The 17,928-nt window shown below is 38.0% G+C and overlaps 2 protein-coding genes and 1 long non-coding RNA gene across 4 annotated transcripts; 2 read left to right on the forward strand and 1 right to left on the reverse strand.

Moving 5' to 3' along the window:
* Nucleotides 1-3,216: 3,216 nt before the first annotated feature.
* On the forward strand, nucleotides 3,217-8,913 carry asah1a (N-acylsphingosine amidohydrolase (acid ceramidase) 1a). Of its 2 annotated transcripts, XM_027013055.2 has the most exons (15): nucleotides 3,217-3,268; nucleotides 3,395-3,461; nucleotides 3,929-3,975; nucleotides 4,162-4,252; nucleotides 4,828-4,911; nucleotides 5,059-5,137; nucleotides 5,371-5,445; nucleotides 5,536-5,581; nucleotides 7,136-7,280; nucleotides 7,371-7,425; nucleotides 7,556-7,637; nucleotides 7,776-7,907; nucleotides 8,015-8,138; nucleotides 8,254-8,310; nucleotides 8,500-8,913. In XM_027013055.2, the coding sequence occupies exons 1-15, from the start codon at nucleotides 3,240-3,242 to the stop codon at nucleotides 8,587-8,589; spliced, it is 1,203 nt and encodes a 400-aa protein (XP_026868856.2). In that variant the 5' UTR covers nucleotides 3,217-3,239; the 3' UTR covers nucleotides 8,590-8,913. The 2 variants fall into 2 exon arrangements, with proteins under 2 accessions (XP_026868856.2, XP_026868855.2); XM_027013054.2 differs by lacking the exons at nucleotides 3,217-3,268; nucleotides 3,395-3,461 and adding an exon at nucleotides 3,628-3,775.
* Nucleotides 8,914-12,072: 3,159 nt separating this feature from the next.
* Nucleotides 12,073-14,675, forward strand: fgl1 (fibrinogen-like 1). Its single transcript, XM_027013029.2, has 7 exons — nucleotides 12,073-12,270; nucleotides 12,427-12,601; nucleotides 12,679-12,838; nucleotides 12,977-13,074; nucleotides 13,194-13,282; nucleotides 13,873-14,060; nucleotides 14,382-14,675. The coding sequence occupies exons 1-7, from the start codon at nucleotides 12,202-12,204 to the stop codon at nucleotides 14,539-14,541; spliced, it is 939 nt and encodes a 312-aa protein (XP_026868830.2). The 5' UTR covers nucleotides 12,073-12,201; the 3' UTR covers nucleotides 14,542-14,675.
* Nucleotides 14,363-15,513, reverse strand: LOC113579234. The gene is made up of 3 exons (XR_003410847.2): nucleotides 15,129-15,513; nucleotides 14,682-14,781; nucleotides 14,363-14,491 (listed from the first exon to the last, which is right to left on the reverse strand). It is a non-coding gene; the product is annotated as an uncharacterized LOC113579234 (long non-coding RNA).
* Nucleotides 15,514-17,928: the final 2,415 nt, after the last annotated feature.

The following is a 17,928-nucleotide window of genomic DNA, read 5'->3' on the forward strand; positions in this document are numbered from 1 at the left end:
ATCAGTTTATGCTAGAAGAAAGGCGGTGTCCTGGCATTTCACACTGAGATCTGGTCCCACTGGGGAAGCTCCAGACATGCATTGTGTTATGTATTATGAACTGAATTAATAAGAATGTGCTATGACAAGCACTTTAGACATCATGTCCATGCAGTTCTTTAAAAACTGTTGTTTTATTGTTTTGCCTATATCCCCCAAACATTTGAATTGAAAGACTGACTATGTGGTTGAAGTATTGGATTCCATTTTTAATTCAAAGGTATTTAGAGGCACGCTGGGTAAATCTGACAGGAATCACAGCCCGTCTTTATATAGTCCTCGCATTTTATCTGAGTAGTTAATAAGCTCCCGTGCACTTCACTTCACTATTTCCAACACAGCACCAACAAAAACAAGCAAGTCAGTTGCAGCTCGTGGCACCGTGCTACACAAATTAAGTTCAAAGCTTTAAATTACGAGCAGTTCCTTTTTTTTCCTTCAACATGCCCCACATTCCAACACTTTTGTAGAAGTTCGTCTTCATTCTGTCTGCAAGAACATAATTCAGAAGGCTTTTTTAATGCACAGATATTAGCAGTTTGGAGCATGGATTTAAGGTAGCCACTTTATTTGGCACACCTACCCTGTACCTACAGTACACTTACTGTATTAGGTGCACTTACCTTGAAGGTGAATTTTTATGTTTTGGACTCCAGGACCTCTGCTGATATTATTTGTGTAGTACACTATTCTTGATACTATTCTCAGCATTATCACTGGCAGGAATGGTCTGGAAATGACCACTGATGAAGCACTAGCCCTATACAATACAAATTGTTTTTGAGAATGGATGGGCTATATATTCTACATGTACATCTTCAAAGTGTATCTCATAAAATGTATGGAGAGCATGTGTTTGAGGCAAACATTTGAGACTTTTCTGGTATATTCAGATTATGGTCTTTTAATGAAAAAAATAAAGACATTCATATATTCCTTTGAGCCAATTGCTTTACACCCCAGTTTAAAATAAATTTTTCACTATGTGATTTAGAATGAAAAGGATGTGAATGACAGTGTGGATTTCTTTCCCTTTTCTCTAATTAGCCGTTTTTCTAGACATGTAGAGGCTTTTTCTTATTCTATCCTCAATCCCAATTAAGCAGGATAAATAAGATGCTATCTGACTTCATACTGACGGGAAATTGTGTTTGATGCATACATTATCCATCATTTTGGATGATTTGTAATACACCAGGCTTTGATGATTGCAAGCCTTATATCTGGTAACACTGTAAAAGACGAAAAAAATCGAGTTGAGAAAGCAGAAAGGCAACAAGCTTCGCCAGTAAACCTGTCAGATAAAAATACCAAATCAAGTTAAGTGTACAGCAATATCACATAAGATGTTCCCTATGGCACATGAGGTTCTAAATGATATATTTGAAATAGTTAAATCAGAAATATGCCAAATAAAACAAAGCTGTTATGATTTCCAAGTGCAATTATACTGGAAATTAAAAAGACTGATGTTTGAAGAGAGAAAGAAAACTAACCAGAATGAAAACTTAGCTGTCTTTGAGACTTTAAAAGTTTTAGAACTCATAAACAGCGCAGTATCTTTTAATTACTTAAAATTAATTATCTGTATTGAAAGACAAGAAATTCACTTTGCCATTTATTATTTCTGAGAAATGTACAGTAGTGCTCGAAAGTATAAATTCGATTATGTAAATGATATAATACTGACTGTTCAGTGTCTTTGCAAAGTACCATTTTTGGACTTTCATATATATTCATATATATTCACACATTAGAAAGCTGAGGGTTCAACATCTGTCTTGTCATGGGTTTACACCTGCGGTGGTTCTGTCCTCCAGGTAACTGTGTCTGATGTATCTCCACACTAGGTGAATGCATAAGAGCAGTGGTCTTCTGCCTTATGAGATAAGCCCTGTCAAAGGGTATAATCAGTGGAAAGTGTGTAATTAATGGAGGACCCTCAGTTGGCCAAGTGGCTTGGCAACTTTTATCTCCTTGCTGTGAAAGATTCATAACTCAGACTCTCTTTTGCACTCCTAGGTCCTCTGCAAAGGCTGGTATTATTACACTTGTACACTGACTGCACAAAAAAGACTGGCTGCAGTTACTCCAAAAAGGAATATCCACGCTCGTTACATTCATGCCTGGTATGAAATTAATATGCTCAGTTAAAATGTGAATGTCAGAATGTAATTGACTACCTAATCCCTTAGTCTTACATTTTAAGGGAAAAATAATAATAAAGATTAATTTGTTTCTCAGAAGTGGGATTTTTTTGAACAATTTTAAATGACCTTTAGAAGGATGGCAGCATCAGGCTTGAGGTGGAACATGCCTTCAACATAGAGTCTACTTTCATTCACATTACATTTACAGCAATTCCCAGAGTGATTTTCAAAAATGCATTATCTCCATGGAAGAAATCCTTCTGCGAGTACTTTAGGCCAGTGTCTAAAAATACTGCTCAAGCTATAACCCTGTTATATCTATAACCTTGTTAAAGAGCAGATGCACAAAGATAAATCTGCTGCTTCCACACAAAATTGGTTAGTAGTGTGATTGCATTTCACGAGCTTTATTCTAGTCTTAGTATGTCTCAATATGTTCCTTGCAATTCCACAGAAGAGGGCCTTTAAAAATCATAAAATACTGTTAATTACAAGATTGGATTATTTTTTAAAATCCTACTGAAATGTAGTATTCAAGGTTTGTTGACATCCACCTAAGGATTTTTGCCACTTTAGATGCTAAATGTGTATGTAAAGACAGGTGTTTGAAAAGTTTTGGGTTTTTTTGTTTTGTTTTGTTTTTTAAATAAAAGGAATTTATGACTAGAGTTATGATGGCCATCACGTTAATTATATTGATGCTCAGTAAATGGAGCAAGGAATATTCAAATCTGAGTGAGAAAGATCAGCTCCATAAACGCTTTTTAAAAATCTGCACTGACCCCTACTGGACAAAATGAATTTCATTCTTGTTTTTTTACTTAAATTGGAGTTTCTAGCTTATTTCTGTAGGATAACATCTGTCGTTTCTTTATTTTACTATCGTTAATTCTGCCTGCAGATTTTTTCCTCAGCTGCTGTCAGAATGATGATATATTTATAATTTTATTTTACTTGCTGCCAGTTTTTCTTCTGTCCTTTTAAAGGGACTGTAGCCCCCCCGACGACCTAACGCATGCGCAAAAGACTTCAATACGCAACACCAGAGAAATGTTCCAAAAGGGGGAGGGAGGAAATTGGTTAGTTAAAAACACTGTTTTTAAAGAACCTTTGGTTATGACATTTAATGATTTGCGTGAATATTTGTTTGAATGTCTGAATATAAGCATCTTTAGTAACAGGCACGCATTAACTTCCTTGTTTAGTATCGGAAGAAAACATTGCATTGATCCTAGGGGGACTTTCTGGAAGAATCATTGTACACGAATCTTTGTAAGCAAATATCTATTGAAATAATTATTTTTTTACAGTATATGAATATTAAAAATCAGAGTATATTAAGGTACCTAATAATAATAAGTATCTACGTTTTATATTCAGACTAAATAATATGAGCTCTGTGCATCCCTATTACCCATGGTATATCCCAGTGCGAGATTCTTGCCTCGGAACTCGCTAGTTGAAAATAATGAAAGCTGAGAGTTTGATGTCCAGAGATGAAAGTTTGATGTCCAGAGATGAAATTATTAAATCTGCGTTACGTTTTGATGACATTTATAATTCTCACCTCGTACTTTGCTCATGGGGTCAGTCAATGTCTTCTCTTGCTTGATATTATTTAGAACCACATTCTGTAATGTACATGGCTTTCTCGCACTACAGTTTGAGGTATGTTAACGTTATATATATTATAAAGTTATATCTATACATATTCATTTCTTCATGTGTCTCGTTTACAGTATGTTGAAGAGTGCCGGAGCAGAATGTACCCTCCAAAAGGTCCAACGTAAGTTAAGAGACGTGTTGCAGTCTATATTATGGCGGCGGTAACCTACACGCTACTGTCTCTGTCAAATCGCACATTTCGGTCGGAGATGCTGGTGCATAAGTCAATATATGTTTCGTGACGTTTTTTTGTTTTTTTTTAATGTGTGTGATTAGTGGGTAAATATGGCTTGTTTTTTCCATACAGATTTAAAGGCAATGTTACCTGGTACACTGTGAACCTTGATTCACCCCCCAGCGAGCGGTGGAGGCATGTGATGATGGATAAAAAACCTGAAGTAAGCGCTTAATACACTGTGATACTAAAGGTTTTAATACGCCTTTCCTTACCTGATGGAACTGGCCCCACTATGCAAGCCTGCATAATCAGCACTCATGGTCATTTTTTGTCTGCAGTTAAGGATTTTAGATCTGAAAATGTATAAAATAATCAAATATAAGTGATTTAAAGGTGTTTTGTGGTTGTTTGAAACTGATCAATTAACATTAATCACATAACCAGTTACGGTGGTGGTGAAGAAGTGGCTCTTCACCAAAACAGTTATAGGCTAACTTTTTTTTAAGTTATAGGCTAACTGCAATTCTTGCTTCTTATTCTGTTTTCTCTGTTCATGAGATGCCTTTTCAACACAGAAACTATATAAGTATTACGGAAGTGTTCTTTGTTGTAATACATGACGACATCAGGTAGAGAACGGAAACACAACAGACTTTTTTATGAAATAGGGAACAATGTACATGATGTAGCCATACAAAGGTCAGTGAAATTGAACTTGTTTAAATGTTGTTCACAGCATTTCACAGCAATGCATGTGAACATTGTGTTTTTGTTGTTGTTGTGTCTCTTTTCCAGCTGTTAACAATGATACAGGCAATAAAGGATTTAGCTGGTGGGTTTTTCCATGGACAAATACTTCATTTAGTAGACAAAGAGTTGGTGAGTAGGCAAATTCTCTGTTTGCATGACCCTGTAACATACTTTTGGCACCTAAGAAAATTCTCATTCAGTTATGTAAGCAATAGTAATCTTAATCTTATGTAATCGTATTCATTGTTGTACTGTGATTCTTTATGATGATTGCAGCCTTTAATTGTGGACACACTTCCTTACCCTTTTAATGAGGAGATCAAAGGAGTGGCTGTTGTCACTGGTGTCCCTTTGGGTAAAGTCTGCTCATTCAACTTTCCCTTAGATTTCATTACGCTTATTTGGTGAAAGTATGAAAAATCACAAAGAGGGTATATTAGAATGTAATGTGTCAAAGCTTTGGAGGTTTATTAAAGCAAAGTACGTGAACATTAGGATTACACATATACTGCGTTAACCTCATGATTTGAGTTCACTCAGATTTCTAAAACTCCTTACAAATGCAAGCCTTTCTGCTTAATCCTTTAGGAGAAGTTGTGCTGTTTAATATCTTCTATGAAGTTTTCACCGTGTGCACATCAGTAGTTACAGAAGACTTAAATGGTGAGAAATGTAATTTCTGTCTATGTTTATATTTTTTAAAAATATTATTTAATGCATTTGGTAATGATTCTCATTCTGCATATTTTTCAGGCAACATTTATCATGCTCGGAATTTGGACTTTGGATTGTTCTTGGGGTACAACTTTCTCATGTGTACTGCAGAGATTTTTGTCTCATTGTATTATAATAGCTTTTGGCAGCTTTATAACAGATGTATACAGTGGTGTGAAAAATTGTTTTCCCCACTTCCTGATATCTTATTTTTTTGCATGTTTGTCACACTTAAATGTTTGCGATCATCAAACAAATTTAAATATTAGACAAAGATAACACAAGTAAACACAAAATGCAGTTTTTAAATGAAGGTTTTTATCATTAAGGTGGAAAAAATTCAAACCTACATGGCCCTATGTAAAAAAGTGATTGCCCCCCAAACCTAATAACTGGTTGGGCCACCCTTAGCAGCAACAACTGCAATCAAGCGTTTGCGATAACTGGCACTGAGTCTTTTACAGCGCTGGGGAGGAATTTTGGCCCACTCATCTTTGCAGTGTTGTTGCAATCTGGCCACATTGAAGGGTTTTCGAGCATGAACCACCTTTTTGAGACCATTCTCCTTCAGGATTTTTTGGTAGACAGCAGAATTCATGCTTCCATTTACCACAGCAAGTCTTCCAGGTCCTGAAGCAGCAAAACGGCCCCAGACCATCACACTACCATCACCATATTTTACTGTTGGTATGATGTTCCTTTTCTGAAATACTGTTACTTTTACGCCAGATGTAATGGGACATACACCTTCCAAAAATTTTAACTTTTGTCTCGTCAGTCCACAAAGTATTTTCCCAAAAGACTTGGGGATCATCAAGATGTTTTCTGGCAAAACTGAGATGAGCCTTTATGTTCTTTTTGCTCAGCAGTGGTTTTCATCATGGAACTCTGCAATCCAGGCCATTTTTGCCCTGTCTCTTTCTTATGGTGGAGTCATGAACTCTGACCTTAACTGAGGCAAGTGAGGCCTGCAGTTCTTTGGATGTTGTTGTGGGGTCTTTTGTGACCTCTTGGATGAGTCGTCGCTGCGCTCTTGGGGTAATTTTGGTCGGCCAGCCACTCCTGGGAAGGCTCACCACTGTTCCATGTTTTCCACATTTGTGGATAATGGCTCTCACTGTGGTTTGCTGGAGTCCCAAAGCTTTAGAAATGGCTTTATAACCTTTTCCAGACTGATGGATCTCAATTACTTTGTATCTCATTTGTTCCTGAGTTTCTTTGGATCGCAGCATGCTGTCTCGCTTTTGAGGATCTTTTGGTCTACTTCACTTTGTCACGCAGGTCCTGTTTAAGTGATTTCTTGATTGAGATCAGGTGTGGCAGTAATCAGGCCTGGGTGTAGCTAGAGAAATTGAATTCAGCTTTCCACAGTTAATTCATGTTTTAACGGGGGGCAGCAATCACTTTTTCACACAGGGCCGTGTAGGTTTGGATTTTTTTTCCCTTAATAATAAAAACCTTCATTAAAAAACTGTGTTTTGTGTTTATCTTTGTCTAATATTTACATTTGTTTGATGGTCTGAAACATTTAAGTGTGACAAACATGCAAAAAAAATAAGATATCAGGAAGGGGGTAAAAACTTTTTCACACCACTGTACCAGCATTTTTTTCCAGCTATTGGCATTTTCTTTTTAAAAGGTGGGATCAAAAAAATCAAACCTGGACCCTAACTGAGAAGCTCAAACTGCTTGTGGTGAATATTGACTTTAGTCAAAACAATAGAACGCTGTTCAGATCCACCAGCTTTGCAGGATATGTGGGAATCCTCACTGGCATCAGACCTGTAAGAACTGCTAGGCTTTTTAAAGTGATCTGCTTCATCCTTTTTTTCAAAAGTACACAAAAAATCCTAATCAGATTCACTTGCCTGCAGAGAGAATTCACTCTAACAATGAATGAGCGTTTCAGCATTGATGGAGGGTACATAGGTAAGCTATAACATTTAAAACAGGTGCTGTACACTAAAATATGCATATATGTAAACAGCATCTTACATGTTGATTTACTTCCATGTAAATTTTCTACGGTGTTTGTAATTAAATAACCTAATCTCTTTAGGAATCCTCGAATGGATTTTTGGCAAGAGAGAGGGAATGTGGATGAGCTTTCTTACCCGCAAGGTCCTGGAGAACGCGACCAGGTGGAGAAGTTCCTATCTCTCAGAATAAGAGCAGACTCACTTCCTGCTATCAGTGTGCAAAGAAATTCATGCTATAAAACCAAAAATGCATCCTCATTATAACCAAGAATGACAATGTGGTTATTTTTTTCTTAACAGTTATGAAGATGCCAAGAAACAGCTCGCTATGACCGAATTACTTGCCCCAGCCTACTTCATCTTGGGTGGAAACCAGACTGGCCAAGGTTGTGTCATAACCAGAACTAGAGTCAACACACTGGATATCTGGGAGTGAGTTCACATTATCTCATACACACACAACAAAAAAAAATCAGCATTCAAATGATCCACTTTCCAGAAAAAACATTACCTTAATAATAATGTTTATGATATTAAAGGATTGATTTAAAGCTTGGCAGATGGTATGTGCTTGAAACGAACTATGATCACTGGGACGAGCCATTCTTCTTGGATGATCGCCGTACACCAGCTATGAAATGCATAAATAAAACCACACAAGCAGTAAGTCGTTATACAGAGGTGTATGTAGATGAATACAAATGTAGTATGAATTTAATATTGCTCATGACAGTCATGTACTTTATTGGACTAACCACTGAAATCTATGTTTTGTTAGAACATTAGCTTGCAGACTATATATGATGTTCTTTCAACAAAACCAGTTCTAAACAAGGTAAAGTCCTTCCCTCACATTCTGGCCAAGACCTTACAAAGATTCAGCCTAGAATGTGGTGGTGTTGATTTTTTCTTTCCTTCAAACATGCCCATATTTGCTTTTCTTTGGTGTGTTATTTTATCTTATGGTCATGCTTTATACTCTTGTAATAGTGCACTAATATTTCTGTCTTGTGTCATTATCTAGCTGACCACCTACACTTCACTAATGGAAGTCTCAACTGGTAAACTGGAGTCTTATGTTAGGGCCTGTCCAAGTCCGTGCACACCCTGGTGATTCATCCAGCACTACTGAGCACAATGGTGAAGGTGGGCAGGTTGATTGTGATGATGGACAAGGGGCCTCTCTGTCAGTGCTATGGCGAAAGGCAACGTATCTATTGCCGTCACCCCACTGCGAAAAAGACCACTGTTGTTAGGAGGTTAATTCATGTTAACTGACATGAATCCCATTCTGGATGCAAAGGACTGTGCTACCATGAATGATTTTAAATAGAAAATGTAAAGATTTTATTTTAATCATTTTTGAACAAAGAAGCATTTACTTTTGCAAATAAAAGTAAGACAAATACTGTAATTTAATAAATTGTTTTTTTTATAACACTTGTATAAACATGTATATTTTAATATATTTGTTCCTCCTTTTCTGAAATAAGGAAGCTATTTGACCACAGACCACAAACAAGAAGTTAATCATATGAAATTGGTGAAGCATATTATATTGCATGTACATTCAACAAGCTGCAATGGTAAATGGCACGAAATACCTTGAAAAATTCTTTATGAACTACTCACATGTATCAGGTTAATCATGTGTACGGAGCTGTTAAAAACAAGGATGGATCATTATCTGGTCTTTACTGACTTAGCTACTGAGAATAAGTGCAACAAAAACATAATTAGCTCCACTTGAAAACCATTTCCTCATATAAATAAATCTAAACTTTGCAGTAAGAATGCTGCTAATGATTTTATCTGTAGCATGTTTACACAAGTTATATAGGACTATAAACATGCAGAGAATTTACTCTCCAACACAGCACTTGGTCCAGCACAGGCCAATTAGCCCACTAGTCGAATATTTTTAATTGATACCACAACTGTGGAAAGTTATGTTCTCCCATTTCAATCCAGCCCAAGTTCTTAAAGATAAAATCATGTTCACCTTATGCTAGAGCTGACAGCAAATCATTGCTGGACATTTTTTAACACAAAATGGTAAAAGGGGAGTACAGTTTGGCTGGATGTCTATTATTCCATATATGAAGGCATCTAGAGCGATCTTTGGCTGGCAGAAGTCAGCCAAAAATGTAAAAGTCATAATGGGCTTCATTCAACCCCTAAAGCCCAAATCTTCCAGTCAGCTTTATCATAGACCCTTGTTCTGTTCCACACAACCACATATTTAGCAGCTTCAATGACACATATCTGTATGAAATTGTCATTTAATGAGTACATATACCATTCCATAGTTAAAAGACATGTTTCTTTTAAAGCTCACTCTCATCTGTAATGTTCAATAATTTTCATTATGCAATCTTTATAAAAGAAAAACAGTTTCTAAAAGTATTTGTGTTGATTACAAATGGGTTCTTTATATGTTCATTCCAGACCATTACCTTGGTTTAATTATGAATGTATTAAAGAGGTCAGTACCCTAATCCTGCCTCTAGTACAGTATAAGTAGGAAGGCTAAAAAGAGACATATGACCATCTCATTTACATGTCACAGTAGTTCCAGGTTCATTAAAAGAGAACACATTTAGGCATTGCAAAATATTTTCATAGGTTTCTTAAAACCACAAGCCTCTACCTTTTATATTTAGCCATTTTTATGAAGGCCTAAAAAAAGCTAATAAAAATGCAGAAGACATTCAAAGGGTCATCATTAAAAAGAGAAGTATGGTTCATTTTGTGGTTGAGAAAGCTGCAGCGGAAATTGAAGATACTGCTGAATCATTCCGGAAGCCCATGATCAAGGCTGGGGTTTGAGCGTGCTCATTCTTACAACTGAACAACGCTCTTAGCTGTGTGCGGTGTTGATGATGCAGATACTTCCATGCTTCTTTTTTAATGAGGCCCTTTAAATGTGGAGAGATCTTTTGTGTTTTTACTAGCTTCTGTGTGGTAAAACTTTAAATGTATCATACATTCATATATTACATTAAGGCTGTTTTGTCTACTGTTTTCAATAACTCTTATTCTTTTCATCGAAAATCCCCTCACACGGTTTCATGTGTTGTGTCCTGCAGTGCCTACTGTACTAATTATATAATTGTTAGCTCTAATGCCTTTGTAACAGCCCAGCCTGCGGTGGATTATCTGCTAGTCTTTATTCGGCCACCAGAGGGAGACACAGGGCCGCTTCACAGTAATAAAGAGAAATTCGCAACGCCTGTTCGCTTGACTATTTAAGAGTAGCACACACGGTGACATGTGCGCAGTCTTTGATCAGTGTTCTAGCAAACTGGTATTTCACGTTGTACTCTCAATGGCTGTCTCTTGGGTCTCCTTTTTTTTTTAGCTTCTCTCCATCCTCAAGTTGTACCTTTCCCTCTCAAAGTTCCCTCTACCCCTCCCGTGAGTTCCATCTCTTGGGGAGCCCTCTGGCTTTCCCTTGTCTTTTTCTGTCCTTCTATAGCCTCCCACCTAATTGTTGGAGCAGTCTTGGTTTTCCTGTTGCTCACTCTGTTTGAGTTGATCGACCTGTTTTCCTCGGACAGCCAAGTAACGTGCTGGCTTCGCAACCTAGAGAGTGGTGGTTCAGTCCCTGCTTTGGGTATACTGGCTTCCTCAATGGAGAGGCTCCACAAATCAATAACCAGTTAGTGTTAGCTGTTTGTTGGACTTGATATTCTCTATCTTCTCTGCCTGTGCGTTCTCGTATCTACTGGTGGCTCATTATGTTTATGCTGGACTTCTATATATGGGGACGTGTGTTTGCATCCAGCTGTGGATACATCATCCTGTTTGTAGCTTTAAAGTATCAGCAAAACAAAAGCTCTCTTTGTAGTTACACCAAATAGACACACACATTATAGACATTATATGCTCCACTGGAAATATGGCAGAACAGTGCATAGAACAAGAGGTACCATTCATCAGCTAACTTTTGTGTATAAAAAACTGACTGAAAAAGGATTGGCTGTCTATAGGCAATGCTATAGAATAAGGGTACTTAATCACTCATTGATCACTCATTGTATAGCTTTCATATAGGTAATGTCCATTTGTTTGGTTCATAGAATATGTCTACATCTACATATATTTAACCTGATTTTCCAAGGTTCTGTAGTTAGTTTGGTGAATCCTGTGGTTCACCATGTGTTATTCGGCTTCACGCATTTTTCACATTTTGATTTTATGTGTGTATCAAATCAGGCATTCCTTGCATGTCAGCCATCTGATAAATGTTTAGCATTTAGCTTCACAATTTCTTTATAGTTTTATAAGAAATGATTTCACTTTGAAGTTCTTTTACTCTGGAATTTTGTTAGTTAATTTATAATAAAATGATTAATTTAGTTGAACAATAAGGGCTTTCTGTGGTATAAAAGTGTTGACATATGATGATGACGCAACTAAAACTCTCTCAGCAATGGCAGACTGGAGCCGTGATGCCTGAACTGACAAGTTTCCAGCTTTAGGTTTTTTCATGAGGCCCTTGATGGTTTGTATCTGTTCATCAGCACTGAGTGAGTGACTCAGTCTGAAGAGCACACTCACAGTCATTCCAGCTTTTAAAGGCTCACAGAACAGACTTGCTTGGCAGAGGATTTTTGATGCATAAACTGAACCGTAGGATCTGAATCCGTGGGACCGACTTTTGCACGTTGTTACAAATTTCTCTCAAGCTCTGATTCATTCTAGAATTTGTTGGTGTATTGTCATGGAAACATCTAAAATGTCATGGTCTCTTGTCATTTGGATCATTTTGTCTTTGGACACCACTCACTCTGTAAGTATTTCTGCACTCTGGATTTACCTACTGACTTTCCTTTAACTTGCTTGCACTGTCCGTGTGGTCATATCAAATTCTTTCCCCTGTGTTGCCTCTTGTTAGGTTTATACCAATTTAATAAAACCGTCTTACACAGTGTGTGTGTGTGCACAGTTCCTTGATGAGTGCAAGCAGGAGAGAGACAGGCTTCGTGCACAATTAAGACGAATGGAGACACGTGCTGTGAGACAGCAGGAGATGATCCAACGCCTAATGAAGCTTAGACAGCTGCCTCAGCTTCCAGCAAATAAGAGCATCTTTACTGACCTGGGAGACAAACAATTTGCAGGTTAAAGGATACTGCTGCCATTTGTTAATTGTGTGTTTGTTTGTTTGCACATGCCAAAATGATTCTTTCCTGTGAAGACTGTGCTCAGATTTTCAGTCACGGAAACACAGACAGTGGCATTTACATGATTAAGCCTTTGAGGAGTCCAACCCAGACCAGAGTGTACTGTGATATGACAGAAGGAGGTGGATGGACAGTCTTCCAAAGGCGTTCAGATGGCAGCCAGTCTTTTGACAGGTAATAAAAATGCAGGAATACTGTTATACAGAAGATAATAATTGTATATTGTATTGTATATACTGTAAATGGAGAACATAGAATTTTAAATAATATGTTGATGGTTTTTCACCAGTAAATCCAGTGCTTGTGTTATAGGGACTGGAAAGATTACAAAACTGGGTTTGGGGATATGAAATCTGCAAATGGAGAGTTCTGGTTAGGAAATGACAACCTATATTATCTGACATCCCAAGGTGGGCTTATTATTTTGCATATCAGTGCTTAAGATATGAGTGAGATTCTACAAATAAGATTTCTTGGCCCATGAGCTGAAATGAAGAGCATGTTTTTATATTGGTATTATGCCATGTAGGTGATTATACCTTGAGGATCAACTTGGAGGATTTCGAAGGCACCCACCGCTTTGCCACATACAAAAAGTTCAGCATTGACAGTGAAGAGGTAGAGCTGAATAAAGCTAGTTTCAAAATTACTTGAGGGTCATTGTGTTTAAGATAAGTTCACGCGCCATACATGGAGATATAGCTCAGTGGTATAGCACTTGTGTCAGGCCCTGGGTTCAATCCCAAGCATCTCCAAAGAGACCCTATTTCAGAAGCTCTCCACTTTAAGGCACTCAACAGGCAACTTTGAACAGTGTGCGCTGCTTGTTGGCTCACCGTCCTTCCAGAAAACACTGAACAAATCACTTTGATTGAATTCTGCACACAGAAATCTAGATACTATGAATTGTCTCACACACACACACACACACACACACAGCAATTAGCTGTAAGTTTTGTCCAAAGCAATTTACAATTATGAGCAAGTACAACAGTGACAGCTTAAACCCTGAACTACCACTGCCCTCATGTGTGTTTGTATATGTATATGCATATATTTCCTATCAGTGTTGCACTCTGTTGAACATTTTCCATCATAACAAAGCAAATTCCTTTACCTGATAGGTACGGTGAATAAGCGATTCTGATTTAGTTTGTAAACATGTGATTTTCAGATTGAATCCTAACTTGTTTCCATCGCTGTTTTAGAACCAGTACCAGCTTAAGTTTGGTGGCTATACAGGGAATGCTGGAGACTCACTTTCAGGCAGCTACCACCCCGAGGTCCAGTGGTGGGCAAGTCACCAAGGGATGAACTTCAGTACATGGGATAAGGACCACGATCGCTATGAGCGCAACTGTGCTCTCGAGGATAAGGCCGGCTGGTGGTTCAACAGGTCTCTGGTCCAGATTGATGCATCAGTTATTGGATGTAGTTTTGTTTGTTTATTAAGGCAGTGGAAAGGTAATGTGTTGGGTTGCAATCTCAATCTTAAAACTCATTTAAATTAACAAAATTGATTATATTTTGTTTTGTTAAACAAATTATCGTAGAAATTTTCTTTATTAATTTTATTATTTGAAAAAGAAAATCTAGAGCATTGGCCTAGCAGAGATAGATTTTTAAAGCAGTGTTGAAAATTTTTCAAAAAAAAAAAAAAGTTCAAACGGAAACAGTGACAAAAGATTTGAAGTGCTGTTCCATTTTTGTCCTCTAGATGCCACTCTGCTAATCTGAACGGACTCTACTATAAAGGTCCATACAGTGCAGTGACTGACGATGGGATAGTGTGGTATACTTGGCACGGCTGGTGGTACTCCTTGAAGTCTGTGGAGATGAAGTTTCGGCCATCTGACTTTGAACCAAACGACGTCTAACTTTATACATTTAACCACTGCCCAATAATTTCGTAAAACATGGAAATATACGCAACATACACAGTCTATCATATGAATGGTTCGAGTGGAAGACAACATAACTTTGATAGATAACATTTATCTTATACTTTTATACTCACAAAGTCAGATATGAACAGCTTTTCCATATGCATGTACTAATAAAACGTCAACATACTATTATGGGACGCATCTATCGTGGATTTGATGAGATGAAGCAAACTGGGGAAAAAGGAGAAAAATATTAATAAATATAAATACAAAAATGTCATAAATCACTCCTTTAAAACTATTAGGCTTATGGATGCTTTTCAAAATGTAAAACAAATGCGCATTTCAAAGTTTCCTTATGCTGCTATTCAGCAAACATTGCCATTCTTGCATCTTTTTTGGCCCCATTCACTTCCCAAATATATCATTACCTTTAGTTGTTGACTTCGGCTGCTATTACTACATAGTCCCATAAAATCCCCAACCGTGCTTATAGTCATAGATGAAGCCTGCCAGAACGGGAATTACATGTATACAAACGCGATTACAAAATACAAAAGAAGAATAACCATACCTACCAGGTAAACCGCAGCGAGCGACATGGACGCGGACTAAACTGGCCTCGCGCCGCACGCCGGAGCCTTCCCAGCACGTGACATCATTACCTTCGCAGGTGAAGGAAGCATGGGGCTCGCGCGCACGTGGAGAACGCGTGTTCGGTAGGTGAGATGCATATTGCAGCAGTCACGGTGGAGGGCTTGCGTTTGCTACGGAACCGCTATTGCTGGTCTGGTGGACTGGAATAAGCCCGGTTCCGCTCGGTTATAGACTCGTCGCTTTTAAAATGAACGCTGCTATCAAGTGCCATGTTGTAAGAAAGAAAATACCGCGTAGTGTGTGCAGTTGGGGTATAAGAAGTGTTTTGAAAGACGTGTTCATTCGCTTAGTAATCCCCTAACGCTTCGTTATTATCTTTAAAAAAAAAAAGAGTTCCGGGCAAGTTGTCAAACATTGCTCTAGCACGTTGAAGCAACAAGTGATGCAAAGTATTTTGTCCCTCCCCCCAATTTTTTTTATTTTTTTTTTATTTTTTTATTTTATTATTTTTTTTTTATTATTGACCCGATTGCTGCTGAATACCAGAAATGTACGGGTCTGGGTCACATATTTGGGCCTTAGATGTGTAGATCAATGAGTTTACAATTATGTAGCTACAACAAAACTGGTTTATTCTGCATTTTACTTATTCTGATCTGAAGATGTTAATTAGAAAGTTCTAAAATGAATGCTGTGAAAACAGGTGAGCAGTACATGTTTACTTATCTCCAGTCTTGTACTGATGCACTGCATTACTCATTCTCATAATACATTGCCCACTATAGCTTTACAAGTGTGTTTAACCCCCCTCCGCGGTATTAATAGAAAGCACCGCAGGACATCCAAGATAGCCTTCTGACATGAGTGAGTCAGGTGCTAGGTTACAAAAGAAAAGCTATTTGCTTGGCAGGATTCAGGAAACTGTGCCTCTTGGTGAAATTTGACCTCACGAGAAAGAAGAGCCAAAAAAGAAAAGAGTAACTAGTCATAAATTAGGCCATTCAGCGTTGTGTTCATCCCTCCTTCCTGTCCTTTTATAACGGTCTCCTTTCCCAAAGCTGCAGCTCCCTTTAAATTTAAAACCTCCGTTTGTAACCTGGTGGTGTACCCCAGGTCTTTGGGCAAGGCTAGGAGAGATTCAGAGCTGCTGGGGTGTTTGTGTGTGTTTGTGTGTGTGTGTGTGTGTGTGTGTGTGTGTGTGTGTGTGTGTGTGGCTCTTCATAGGCTTGCCTTGAATTGCTGCAGCCTGGAATGGCTGTAAACAAAATCTGTGGTTCATCTCCTTCACTGTAATGTACGGTTTCCGAGTTTGCATGAATGATCGCTGCTTTTCTCTTTCAGTGGTGAAGAACCGGATAGGTCTGGTATGCTGACTTGACCTGCTTGGTATGGCATCCTCATGGAATTTAAGACATGTTTTAGATTTTTTAGGATACCAGGGCAGGTTTTACAGCAGCTTGCCACAGTATTTGGAATGGAGGTCTAAATTAAAGTTGTTCAGCCTATTCTCAATTGTAACTATATTCAGTCTTATAGGCACAAATATAGACTGTGAGGGGAATTATTTTTTTATGTACATAAGCATTGCTTTTGCTTGACTTTATTGAGTCACACGAGTCACATTGTTTATCTTGGATACTAGGGCAAATGAGTAAAGAGAAGCTGTATTCACATTATATACAGAACAAGCAAGTTCTTGAAGTTACTGGTATTCCATTTCACTTTTTTATATTTGAGTGTTGAGAAATATTTCATATGAACCTCCTTCCTGAAAAGCACCAATAATTAAAAAGGGCACATGACAGAAATTGGCAGGGAAAAAAAATGGTAATTATATGAATTCCTGTTTGTAAGGATTAGACATTTAGGATGTGGAATCTGTTCAGTGGAACTATTCAGCCATGCTCACTTTAGTTTCTGCAGCCTTCAGGTAAACAGTAATTTCCTATTTAAACTAATCTCACCAGAGATTTGGCCTTTGCGCCTACCATCATGATGGCTGTAATCACTGGGTGCGTGTGAAATATGTGCTTGTGTCCATCCTACTGTCTAACTCGTGCACAGCTGCAGATCCTCTGGCAGTTTTGTGGTCGTCTGAGCTTTAAAATGACCTGGCAGTTTTAATAACTGGATTGTTTGATGTGCTTATTAAGCCAGGTCACTCTTCAGTTCTTGATGGGCATTATTTGTTCTATAAATGTTTCAGTTTTGTATAAGAGCTTTATATGGGTTCAGCAAGAATAGAACTGTGCTCTTAAGGTCAGGACTTAGAGCCACAGTCAGGGCTAGTTCATTCCTCCTGTCCCAGAAATGACACAACCAAAGGAGGTGTGTGTATGCTGTGTTGCACATTTTTTATGGAGGGATTATTTGAAGAAAGTGTACATTTATGCTATTCCATACTTAATTATTGTTGTATGCACTATTAATCCTTGTGTTTTAACAAGTTAGTATTATAAGGATAAATAACTTGGGGTGAGCTAAAAAACTCTTGATATTTCTCTCTGTCCTGAATTTGATTGAAGTAAAAGCATGTGCGCATGTGTGTGCGTGCTAGTGTGTGTGCGTGCACACGCACGCACACGTACACATGCACATGGGTGACTGGTCTCAGTTTCAGGCCTTTACAAATAAGCTGGCTGGTTTGAACTCTCTTATAAAAGGAGGGCTTTGAGTTGCCTAGTAACAGTGAATGCGGCTCTTGGCCTGGCGCACACAGGCCCCTCCCACCCTGAACAGGGACTTGGTAAGGATAAGGTAACCAGTAGCTCTCCCTGAGTA

The sequence above is a fragment of the Electrophorus electricus genome, chromosome 12 (assembly GCF_013358815.1).
Source record: "Electrophorus electricus isolate fEleEle1 chromosome 12, fEleEle1.pri, whole genome shotgun sequence".
NCBI classification, from domain to species: Eukaryota; Metazoa; Chordata; class Actinopteri; order Gymnotiformes; family Gymnotidae; genus Electrophorus; species Electrophorus electricus.

Bases quoted from the DNA above. Each gene is read 5' to 3' on its own strand.
- asah1a (XM_027013055.2), top strand. From the start codon at position 3,240: ATGTTCCAAAAGGGGGAGGGAGGAAATTG. The intron at 3,269-3,394 runs GTTAGTTAAAAA...TTCCTTGTTTAG, and splicing joins AAGGGGGAGGGAGGAAATTG to TATCGGAAGAAAACATTGCA. The intron at 7,638-7,775 runs GTGGAGAAGTTC...TTTTCTTAACAG, and splicing joins GTCCTGGAGAACGCGACCAG to TTATGAAGATGCCAAGAAAC.
- fgl1 (XM_027013029.2), top strand. From the start codon at position 12,202: ATGGAAACATCTAAAATGTCATGGTCTCTTGTCATTTGGATCATTTTG. The intron at 12,839-12,976 runs GTAATAAAAATG...CTTGTGTTATAG, and splicing joins GGCAGCCAGTCTTTTGACAG to GGACTGGAAAGATTACAAAA. The intron at 13,075-13,193 runs GTGGGCTTATTA...TATGCCATGTAG, and splicing joins ATATTATCTGACATCCCAAG to GTGATTATACCTTGAGGATC.